General features: G+C 41.7%; 1 protein-coding gene across 3 annotated transcripts in view; it reads right to left on the reverse strand.

Annotated features, from left to right (window-relative positions):
• map2k5 (mitogen-activated protein kinase kinase 5) overlaps positions 1-12,542 on the reverse strand; it is a 122,790-nt gene that overhangs the window by 41,203 nt on the left and 69,045 nt on the right. For all 3 annotated transcript variants that reach the window (XR_006661810.1, XR_006001715.2, XM_041882876.2), the window contains 2 exons: positions 2,078-2,128; positions 1,761-1,832 (listed from right to left, as the gene is read on the reverse strand). Coding sequence is in view for 1 of the 3 variants with exons in the window: in XM_041882876.2 (XP_041738810.1) it covers positions 1,761-1,832; positions 2,078-2,128 (123 nt within the window). In the remaining 2 variants the exon portion in view is untranslated. The remainder of the gene's footprint in view (positions 1-1,760; positions 1,833-2,077; positions 2,129-12,542) is intronic.

Genomic DNA, 12,542 nt, shown 5'->3' on the forward strand with positions numbered 1-12,542 from the left:
CCGTTACGGTTACAATGGTGATAATATTCAACGGTATTGACAAACAGAGTGCAGAGGCCAGAGAGCGTGAAGCGTTTGTCAGAGCTGTGGAAATAAGAGTCCTTGACGGGAATAGATTGAGAATCAATAGGTGTCAATGGGGACGACAGGCCTGGCCAAATGTAGTATTGAAATAAAAATGTTATTCTAAAATGGAGCCCCTTGAGACAAGCACAAATGCATGCACTCTGCAATCAGACACACAGATACACACTTTGCTTCTCAGTGAGGGAGCGGTCTCTGGGTCAATCCTATTTCCTGTCAAATCAGTGAAGAAAAGGAAATACCATGTACATATAATATATTCACTGATACAGTGGGGAGAACAAGTATTTGATACACTGCCGATTTTGCAGGTTTTCCTACTTACAAAGCATGTAGAGGTCTGTAATTTTTATCATAGGTACCACTTCAACTGTGAGAGGTGGAATCTAAAAAGAAAATCCTGAAAATCACATTGTATGATTTTTAAGTAATTAATTTGCATTTTATTGCATGACATAAGTATTTGATACGTCAGAAAAGCAGAACTTAATATTTGGTACTGAAACCTTTGTTTGCAATTACAGAGATCATACGTTTCCTGTAGGTCTTGACCAGGTTTGCCCACACTGCAGCAGGGATTTTGGCCCACTCCTCCATACAGACCTTCAGGTTTCGGGGCTGTCGCTGGGCAATACGGACTTTCAGCTCCCTCCAAAGATGTTCTATTGGGTTCAGGTCTGGAGACTGGCTAGGCCACTCCAGGACCTTGAGATGCTTCTTACGGAGCCACTCCCTAGTTGCCCTGGCTGTGTGTTTCGGGTCGTTGTCATGATGGAAGACCCAGCCACGACCCATCTTCAATGCTCTTACTGAGGGAAGGAGGGTATCTTGCGATACATGGCCCCATCCATCCTCCCCTCAATACGGTGCAGTCGTCCTGTCCCCTTTGCAGAAAAGCATCCCCAAAGAATGATGTTTCCACCTCCATGCTTCACAGTTGGATTTTAATCCATGACGGCGTAGTGTGTTACTAATGGTTTTCTTTGAGACTGTGGTCCCAGCTCTCTTCAGGTCATTGACCAGGTCCTTCCGTGTAGTTCTGGGCTGATCCCTCACCTTCCTCATGATCATTGATGCCCCACGAGGTGAGATCTTGCATGGAGCCCCAGACCGAGGGTGATTGACCGTCATCTTGAAGTTCTTCCATTTTCTAATAATTGCGCCAACAGTTGTTGCCTTCTCACCAAGCTGCTTGCCTATTGTCCTGTAGCCCATCCCAGCCTTGTGCAGGTCTACAATTTTATCCCTGATGTCCTTACACAGCTCTCTGGTCTTGGCCATTGTGGAGAGGTTGGAGTCTGTTTGATTGAGTGTGTGGACAGGTGTCTTTTATACAGGTAACGAGTTCAAACAGGTGCAGTTAATACAGGTAATGAGTGGAGAACAGGAGGGCTTCTTAAAGAAAAACTAACAGGTCTGTGAGAGCCGGAATTCTTACTGGTTGGTAGGTGATCAAATACTTATGTCATGCAATAAAATGCAAATTAATTACTTAAAAATCATACAATGTGATTTTCTGGATTTTTGTTTTAGATTCCGTCTCTCACAGTTGAAGTGTACCTATGATAAAAATTACAGACCTCTACATGCTTTGTAAGTAGGAAAACCTGCAAAATCGGCAGTGTATCAAATACTTGTTCTCCCCACTGTATATAAACAGCACATTATTCTGGTACCTCCATGAAGGAGATGCCCACACTCCAGACGTCTGAATGGATGCCGTACTGCTCCCCAGATATCCTCTCTGGCTGCAGGGTAGACACAAGGGCGTCAGACGAGGCAGTATGCTGTGGTTGACTTGAGATTTAGGAAACTTTATTGTGCTCAACTGAGCCATATGTGGTTACTGCATGATCAGATGCCATATGTCCTGTCAACGTTTCCCCTAGAACATTTTCAAGGCTGGCACAAAAGCCCCCAAAACAACATGCAGGGCCTCTTTCACCAAGATGTCCAACTGCCACCAAAATGTATTCATATTAGGTCTACTTACTGCCATGTACGCGTTAGTTCCCACATACGTCTTGGCGATCGAATTCACCAACTGCAAACAAAAGACGGGTAGGTTAGACTGATAAACTGTATATGGGTTTCTCTCTTTCCTTCAGTAAGAATTGACTGAGCAAAAAGGTTGTGCTTTGCTTTTGTCTTACAGTCGATTTGTCCAATTGTTTCACATGATAACTTATTCTTAAAGGTCATTCAGTTTTGTCCAAATATGGTAAAACAGCAAATTGATTTGTTTATGGGAAAAGTACACTTCACATTACACTGTATATAAAAGGTATACATTATATGTTATTATATTCCTGTATAGACAAAATGACCATAGTGATGGCTATAATTGAAAAGACCATAGTGATGACTATAACTGAAATAACCATTGTGATGGCTATAACTGAAATGACCATAGTGATAGCTATAACTGAAACAAAATGACCATAGTGATGGCTATAACTGAAATGACCATAGTGATGGCTGTAACTGAAACAAAATGACCAGAGTGATGGCTGTAACTGAAATGACCATGGTGATGGCTATAACTGAAATGACCATAGTGATGGCTATAACTGAAATGACCATAGTGATGGCTGTATCTGAAACAAAATGACCATAGTGATGGCTATACTGAATTGACCATAGTGGTGGCTATAACTGAAACAAAATGACCATAGTGATGGCTGTATCTGAAACAAAATGACCATAGTGATGGCTATACTGAATTGACCATAGTGGTGGCTATAACTGAAACAAAATGACCATAGTGATGGCTATAACAAAAACTAAATGACCATAGTGATGGCTATAACTGAAATGACCATAGTGATGGCTATAACAAAAACTAAATGACCATAGTGATGGCTATAACTTAAATGACCATAGTGATGGCTGTAACTGAAACAAAATGACCATAGTGATGGCTATAACAACAACTAAATGACCATAGTGATGGCTATAACTGAAATGACCATAGTGATGGCTATAACTGAAACTAAATGACCATAATGATAGCTATAACTGAAATAACCATAGTGATGGCTATAACTGAAATGACCATAGTGATGGCTATAACTCAATCAATCAATCAATTTTATTTTATATAGCCCTTCTTACATCAGCTAATATCTCGAAGTGCTGTACAGAAACCCAGCCTAAAACCCCAAACAGCTAGTAATGCAGGTGTAGAAGCACGGTGGCTAGGAAAAACTCCCTAGAAAGGCGAAAGCCTAGGAAGAAACCTAGAGAGGAACCAGGCTATGAGGGGTGGCCAGTCCTCTTCTGGCTGTGCCGGGTGGAGATTATAACAGAACCATGCCAAGATGTTCAAAAATGTTCATAAGTGACAAGCATGGTCAAATAATAATCAGGAATAAATCTCAGTTGGCTTTTCATAGCCGATCATTAAGAGTTGAAAACAGCAGGTCTGGGACAGGTAGGGGTTCCATAACCGCAGGCAGAACAGTTGAAACTGGAATAGCAGCAAGGCCAGGCGGACTGGGGACAGCAAGGAGTCACCACGGCCGGTAGTCCCGACGTATGGTCCTAGGGCTCAGGTCTCTCAGTTGGCTTTTCATAGCCGATCATTAAAGAGTTGAAAACAGCAGGTCTGGGACAGGTATAACTGAAATGACCATAGTGATGGCTATAACTGAAATGACCATAGTGATGGTATAACTGAAATGACCATAGTGATGGCTATAACTGAAACAAAATGACCATAGTGATGGCTATAACTGAAATGACCATAGTGATGGCTATAACTGAAATGACCAGTGATGGCTATAACTGAAATGACCATGGTGATGGCTATAACTGAAATGACCATGGTGATGGCTATAACTGAAATTACCATAGTGATGGCTATAACTGAAACAAAATGACCATAGTGATGGCTATAACTGAAACAAAATGACCATAGTGATGGCTATAACTGAAATGACCATAGTGATGGCTGTAACTGAAACAAAATGACCATAGTGATGGCTATAACTGAAATGACCATAGTGATGGCTGTAACTGAAACAAAATGACCATAGTGATGGCTATAACTGAAACAAATTGACCATAGTGATGGCTATAACTGAAATGACCATAGTGATGGCTATAACTGAAATGACCATAGTGATGGCTATAACTGAAACTAAATGACCATAGTGATGGCTATAACTGAAATGACCATAGTGATGGCTATAACTGAAATGACCATAGTGATGGCTATAACTGAAATGACCATAGTGATGGCTATAACTGAAACAAAATGACCATAGTGATGGCTATAACTGAAATGACCATACTGATGGCTATAACTGAAATTACCAGTGATGGCTATAACTGAAATGAACATGGTGATGGCTATAACTGAAATGACCATGGTGATGGCTATAACTGAAATGACCATGGTGATGGCTATAACTGAAATGACCATAGTGATGGCTATAACTGAAATAAAATGACCATAGTGATGGCTATAACTGAAACAAAATGACCATAGTGATGGCTATACCTTAAATGAACATAGTGATGGCTATAACTGAAACAAAATGACCATAGTGATGGCTGTAACTGAAATGACCATAGTGATGGCTCTAATTGAAATGACCATAGTGGTGGCTATAACTGCAACAAAATGACCATAGTGATGGCTATAACTGAAATTACCATAGTGATGACTATAACTGAAATGAACATAGTGATGGCTATAACTGAAATGACCACAGTGATGGCTATAACTGAAACAAAATGACCATAGTGATGGCTCTAACTGAAACAAAAGGACCATAGTGATGGCTATAACTGAAATGACCATAGTGATGGCTAAAACTGAAACAAAATGACCATAGTGATGGCTATAACTGAAACAAAATGACCATAGTGATGGCTATAACTGAAACAAAATGACCATAGTGGTGGCTGTAACTGAAATGACCATAGTGATGGCTATAACTGAAATGACCATAGTGGTGGCTATAACTGCAACAAAATGACCATAGTGATGGCTATAACTGAAATGACCATAGTGATTGCTATAACTGAAATGACCATAGTGATGACTATAACTGAAATGAACATAGTGATGACTATAACTGAAATGACCACAGTGATGGCTATAACTGAAACAAAATGACCATAGTGATGGCTCTAACTGAAATGACCAGTGATGGCTATAACTGAAACAAAATGACCATAGTGATGGCTATAACTGAAACAAAAGGACCATAGTGATGGCTATAACTGAAATGACCAGTGATGGCTATAACTGAAACAAAATGACCATAGTGATGGCTATAACTGAAACAAAATGACCATAGTGATGGCTATAACTGAAACAAAATGACCATAGTGATGGCTATAACTGAAACAAAAGGACCATAGTGATGGCTATAACTGAAATGACCATAGTGATGGCTAAAACTGAAACAAAATGACCATAGTGATGGCTATAACTGAAACAAAATGACCATAGTGATGGCTATAACTGAAACAAAATGACCATAGTGGTGGCTGTAACTGAAATGACCATAATGATGGCTATAACTGAAATGACCATAGTGGTGGCTATAACTGCAACAAAATGACCATAGTGATGGCTATAACTGAAATGACCATAGTGATGGCTATAACTGAAATGACCATAGTGATGACTATAACTGAAATGAACATAGTGATGACTATAACTGAAATGACCACAGTGATGGCTATAACTGAAACAAAATGACCATAGTGATGGCTCTAACTGAAACAAAAGGACCATAGTGATGGCTATAACTGAAATGACCAGTGATGGCTATAACTGAAACAAAATGACCATAGTGGTGGCTGTAACTGAAATGACCATAGTGATGGCTATAACTGAAATGACCATAGTGGTGGCTATAACTGCAACAAAATGACCATAGTGATGGCTATAACTGAAATGACCATAGTGATTGCTATAACTGAAATGACCATAGTGATGACTATAACTGAAATGAACATAGTGATGACTATAACTGAAATGACCACAGTGATGGCTATAACTGAAACAAAATGACCATAGTGATGGCTCTAACTGAAATGACCATAGTGATGGCTATAACTGAAACAAAATGACCATAGTGATGGCTCTAACTGAAACAAAAGGACCATAGTGATGGCTATAACTGAAATGACCAGTGATGGCTATAACTGAAACAAAATGACCATAGTGATGGCTATAACTGAAACAAAATGACCATAGTGATGGCTATAACTGAAACAAAATGACCATAGTGATGGCTATAACTGAAACAAAAGGACCATAGTGATGGCTATAACTGAAATGACCATAGTGATGGCTAAAACTGAAACAAAATGACCATAGTGATGGCTATAACTGAAACAAAATGACCATAGTGATGGCTATAACTGAAACAAAATGACCATAGTGGTGGCTGTAACTGAAATGACCATAATGATGGCTATAACTGAAATGACCATAGTGGTGGCTATAACTGCAACAAAATGACCATAGTGATGGCTATAACTGAAATGACCATAGTGATGGCTATAACTGAAATGACCATAGTGATGACTATAACTGAAATGAACATAGTGATGACTATAACTGAAATGACCACAGTGATGGCTATAACTGAAACAAAATGACCATAGTGATGGCTCTAACTGAAACAAAAGGACCATAGTGATGGCTATAACTGAAATGACCAGTGATGGCTATAACTGAAACAAAATGACCATAGTGATGGCTATAACTGAAACAAAATGACCATAGTGATGGCTATAACTGAAACAAAATGACCATAGTGATGGCTATAACTGAAACAAAAGGACCATAGTGATGGCTATAACTGAAATGACCATAGTGATGGCTATAACTGAAATGACCATAGTGATGACTATAACTGAAATGAACATAGTGATGACTATAACTGAAATGACCACAGTGATGGCTATAACTGAAACAAAATGACCATAGTGATGGCTCTAACTGAAACAAAAGGACCATAGTGATGGCTATAACTGAAATGACCAGTGATGGCTATAACTGAAACAAAATGACCATAGTGATGGCTATAACTGAAACAAAATGACCATAGTGATGGCTATAACTGAAACAAAATGACCATAGTGATGGCTATAACTGAAACAAAAGGACCATAGTGATGGCTATAACTGAAACAAAATGACCATAGTGATGGCTATAACTGAAACAAAATGACCATAGTGATGGCTATAACTGAAACAAAATGACCATATTGATGGCTATAACTGAAATGACCATAGTGATGGCTATAACTGAAACAAAATGACCATAGTGATGGCTATAACTAAAATGACCATAGTGATGGCTATAACTGAAACAAAATGACTTTGAGAGTCGGCATGGCAGAGACTGTTTGTCCTACATTAAGTACCGCTCCCATCTCCTATCCCTCCCTGACTTACACACCCAAATCTATTGAAATGTCAGTGTTATTGTGGTGTGTTCTCACCCCTCTCACAGGGGACTAGGATGAGGACGTGAGGACCTCGGAGTGTGTGTGAGTTGTGACGACCCTCCCACTCTGTCTGCCGTATTCTCTCTTTGCTCTTGTTTCCTTATTAGGATGCCGGGGGGCGGAGTTGGGAGGGTCGTCAGCTACATGGGAAACACCTTGGCCGGGTGTGTCCCAGCATAAATGGAACTCTTCCACAGTCATTGAGGAGACTCTCTCCAGGCAGATACTTTGATTTTGGTTGTGATATTTTTGTGGCCTTTTTTGGGTTGTTTGCTTTAGCACTTATCAACACTTTTCTATATTACATTTATGCAAGCAAACACTCACTTACACTACTGATTACACACCCCATTGTTATTTCAGTTAGTTACTTTAATTAATAAATATATACTTTGAGTACTCCTTGTCTCCACGTGTCTCCCTTTTGTTACGAACTTGAGCCGGTTCGTGACAAGTGGGGGCTCGTCTGGGATTTTGAACTGGTTGTGTTTGGGAGAACGTGGAGTTAATGTCCAATGCTGTAGGGTTTTTCTTTGTAAATTTTGTTAGTTTGTTTGAGTTTGATAGGCCAGTATTGGTTGCCTTTGGGTTTTGTACTGCGTTAGAGAGAGTACATTGGTTAGTTTCCAGTCCCTGCCCAGCCTGGAAACTCTTGCTCTACTCGCTGTTGGGACATCGGTCTGAGGTGAGTACAATCGGCTGTGTACCTCAGTGGGAGATTGGGTAGGGTAGTGACATTTGCTACCCGGAGCTATAGCTTTTTCCCCTGATAGGCTTAGTGACGTGTTTTGTTTGGGATACGTTGGGCATGGTTAAATGTTTGTTATTTTTGTGTGGTGTCAGTGGACTGAGCAGTTGTCTCGGGGCACATCCGTGGCTTGGGGAAATCTACCAGCGTGCTGGGGGTTTAATTCCTTGCCAGCGGGCTACAGTGCGTAATTACCCACCGCGAATCTGCACGAAGACTAGGGTTGAGTTATTGTAGGTTGGGGAAGCTCCATATCCCAGCTCTCTTCTGTGGTGCTCGGTGTGATTGTCATTTCTCTTGTGTCTGGTGTGCTCAGCAGAGGGGTTGAGCAAGATTATTATGATCTATATATATATTTTTTTTTCTTGATTATGGCGTCTAATGTAGATGAGTTCATTCGCTTTCCATCAGAAGAACTGTTAGAATTATGTACTAAAGAACAGCTGTTGAAGGTTGCTGAACACTACAAGGTTGAAATTAGTGATAAACGCCTAAAAAAATTCTATTAGGTTAATATTGAAGGCCAATTTGATGGAGAGTGGTATTCTGGATGTTACCACTGGGGCAGCCTCTGCTGAGGACACGTTGTCTCCCGATATGTTACAATGACCGCTCCATCGGTTAGTCATGGTGGTCTTCTTTTTGAACAGCAGAAAGAACTGCTTCTGTTACAGCTAGAGCATGAACAAGCTAAAATGGAGCATGATCGTGTAAAATATGAAAGGGAATTGGAATTTAAACAGGATATGGAGCGTGCTAAAATCAAGCTGCAACAAGAGCGACTAGAGTTGGTTAGGGAAGAAAAGCTCTCAGGGGGAGAGTTTGCTCTGGGAAGGTGACCCAGAGTTACCTAGGGGTCGTTCCTCTTTTGGTCGTAATCCAGAGACATTTGATGTTGTAGGGAATTTACGGTTGTTGCCCCAGTTTAATGAAAAGGACCCGGAGACATTCTTTTCGTTGTTTGAGCGTGTTGCTGACGCTAGGAGTTGGCCTGATTCTGATCGCACTTTGATGTTGCAGTGTGTGCTGACTGGTAAAGCGCAAGAAGCATATTCAGCTCTTAGCGTAGCAGACAGTGTTAGTTATGAGAAGGTTAAAACGGCTGTGTTACAGAGTTACGAATTGGTCCCTGAGGCTTACCGCCAACGATTTAGAACTTTAAAAAGGGATGATCAGCAGACTCATGTTGAGTTTGCGCGAATATTATCTTCACAGTTCAATCGCTGGTGTTCTGCCTCTGCAGTTATGACTTTCCAAGGGCTGTGTGATCTGATTATGTTAGAACAATTTAAGGACACAATCCCTGATCGTATAGCGACGTACATTAACGAACGAAAAATAAAGACTGTTGCTGAAGCTGCGGTTTTGGCAGATGAATATGTGTTGACTCACAAAAATGTTTTTGCAGAACCCCGTATTCGGAGTGAGTGGGGGGCGTTCGCAGAGATTTGGGCCTCGCTCGCCGAGATACTTCGGTTCCCGGGCAGAGTTTCATTCAAATAGGGTTGAGCCTGATACCCGTGGTAAAACTGACGTTGGTCAAGAGTGTCACTACTGTCAAGAATTAGGTCATTGGAAAAATGAATGTCCGATTCTTAGGTCTAGGGGTAAATTCAGTACAGGTGCTTATGGTAAATCGAGGCCTGCAGCGTTAGCCGCGCCTGTTCCACATCAGTTCACTCATGACGCATTGTCTCATGCCCGGAGCCAGGTGAAGGGTTATATTGATCCCGACTATTTACCTTTCGTTACGGAGGGTTTTGTGTCTATGGTAGGAAGTAAGAACCTAGTGCCAGTAAAGATCCTAAGAGACACAGGTGCCTCTGAATCATTTGTGTTGGAATCTGTGTTACCCTTCTCTGCGGAGACTGATTCGGGGAATAGTGTTCTAATTAGGGGAATAGGTTTGAACACTCTGTCAGTTCCATTGCATAAACTGATGTTGGATTGTGGACTGGTGAAAGGTGAGGTTGTTGTGGGGGTGCGTCCTTCATTGCCTATTGAGGGTATTGACGTGATCCTTGGAAATAACTTGGCTGGGGAGCGTGTGTGGCCTATCATGTCTCCATCTTTAGTGGTTTCCACTAAGCCGTCAATTGTAGGGATTCCTGATGAGAGTGCGCAGAATTTCCCAGAGGTGTTTTCTGCGTGTGCAGTGACGCGTTCTATGATACAGGACGACCTGGTCACGGAGCTGGCTAACGAGAATACCATAAAGAAGTCTGTTACTGTTTTCCCTGTTATCCCGTTATCTGTATCCCGCTCCGATTTAATCGAGGCGCAACGGACTGACCCTACATTAGAAGAGTTGCGGGACCAAATTGTGTCTGTGGAACAGTTGGGAGATGTCGCACAGGGCTATTTTCTCCAAGAGGAGGTCCTGATGAGAAAGTGGATGTCTCATGGTAGTTGTTTTCTGGGGGAGGCGATTAGTCAGGTTGTGGTACCAGTTAAGCTTCGTGAGTTGGTGCTGACAACTTCTCACAACGACGTTGCTGGGCATATGGGTGTGAGAAAAACCTACAATCGCATATTACGACATTTTTTTGGCCAAGATTAAAGAGGGATGTTTCTGATTTCATCAAAACTTGTCACACCTGTCAATTAACTGGTAAACCTAATCAAGCTATTAAGCCGGTACCACTGTTCCCTATTCCTGTACTCAGTAAACCTTTTGAGTATCTGATTATTGACTGTGTTGGTCCTCTGCCTCGTTCCAGAAAGGGTAGTAATTATTTGTTGACGGTGATGTGTCAGACCACTAGGTTTCCTGCTGCCTATCCTCTCCGGTCTATCACGACTAAGTCTGTGTTAAAAGCTTTGACTCAGTTTTTCTCACTGTTTGGAATCCCTAAGGTCATTCAAAGTGATCAAGGATCTAATTTCACCTCTAATCTCTTTGGACAGGTTCTCCAACAACTCCATATTAAACACAACTTGTCTAGCGCTTATCATGCCCAAAGTCAAGGAGCACTGGAACGTTTCCATCAAACGCTTAAGTCTTTGTTGAGATCTTATTGTACTGAGATGGATAAGGATTGGGAGGAGGGGTTGCCTTGGTTACTGTTAGCTGCTAGGGAGGTTTCACAGGAAAGCACAGGTTTTAGCCCAAATGACCTAGTGTTTGGACATAAGGTGCGTGGGCTTTTATCTGTTCTCCAGGATGACTGGAAGTCTCCCGAGCCTCCTCAGTCCCTGTTATCATATGTGTGTGATTTTCGGCGACGCTTGTATGCCGCTGGTGAAATGGCTAAAGAGAAGCTATCATCTTCACAGGACAGGATGAAGAGCATATATGATCGGCGAGCTGAGCCTCGTCACTTTAGTCCAGGTGATCAGGTTCTGGCTCTGCTGCCAATTGTTGGTTCTCCTTTTCAAGCCAAGTTTCAAGGTCCATATACAGTGGTGCGCCAGTACACTGAGCAAAATTATCTAGTTGCCACTCCAGAACGGAGGAAAGCACACCAACTGTGCCATATAAATTTGTTAAAACCCTATTATGCACGTTCCTCTGAGACTGAACAGGGGGAGTCTACAGAGGACGGTAAGGCTGTTCTTTTGGCTGATACTGTTTATTCCCTGGATTCTGGTCATGCTAGGTCTGTGCAGGAGCAGGAAGATGTTTCTGGTCCCGACGATTGCATACTGCAGGGTAGATTGAAGAATTCAGAGACACTGGAGATTTTAGATAGTCTTCTTACTCATCTACCTGTTGATGGGCGGAAAGAGATGGTGGGTCTGATTCGGAGATTTCCAGGGTTGTTTTCTGATACACCAACACGTACAAACTTAATAGAACATGATATTGACATTGGAGATGCTGACCCCATTCGTCAACGGTTCTATAGAGTTTCTTCAGAGAAACTGCGTTGTCTGGATGCTGAGGTCAGGTACATGCTGGAGAGTAAAATAGCAGAGCCTTCTTTCTCCAGTTGGGCTTCTCCCCTGTATCTTGGTCAGTAAATCGGATGGAACAAACAGATTTTGTACGGACTACCGTAAGGTAAACGATGTCACTAAGCCGGATTCATTTCCTCTTCCTCGGATGGAGGACTGCGTTGATCAAGTCGGGCGCAGCTAAGTTTGTGAGCAAATTTGACCTGTTAAAGGGCTATTGGCAGGTGCCACTGACGCAGTAGGGCACGTGAAATCTCTGCCTTTATTACACCTTTTGGTCTGTACTCGTATTCGGTTATGAGTTTCGGGCTGCGTAATGCGCCTGCAACTTTTCA

The sequence above is a fragment of the Coregonus clupeaformis genome, chromosome 15 (genome assembly GCF_020615455.1).
Source record: "Coregonus clupeaformis isolate EN_2021a chromosome 15, ASM2061545v1, whole genome shotgun sequence".
NCBI classification, from domain to species: Eukaryota; Metazoa; Chordata; class Actinopteri; order Salmoniformes; family Salmonidae; genus Coregonus; species Coregonus clupeaformis.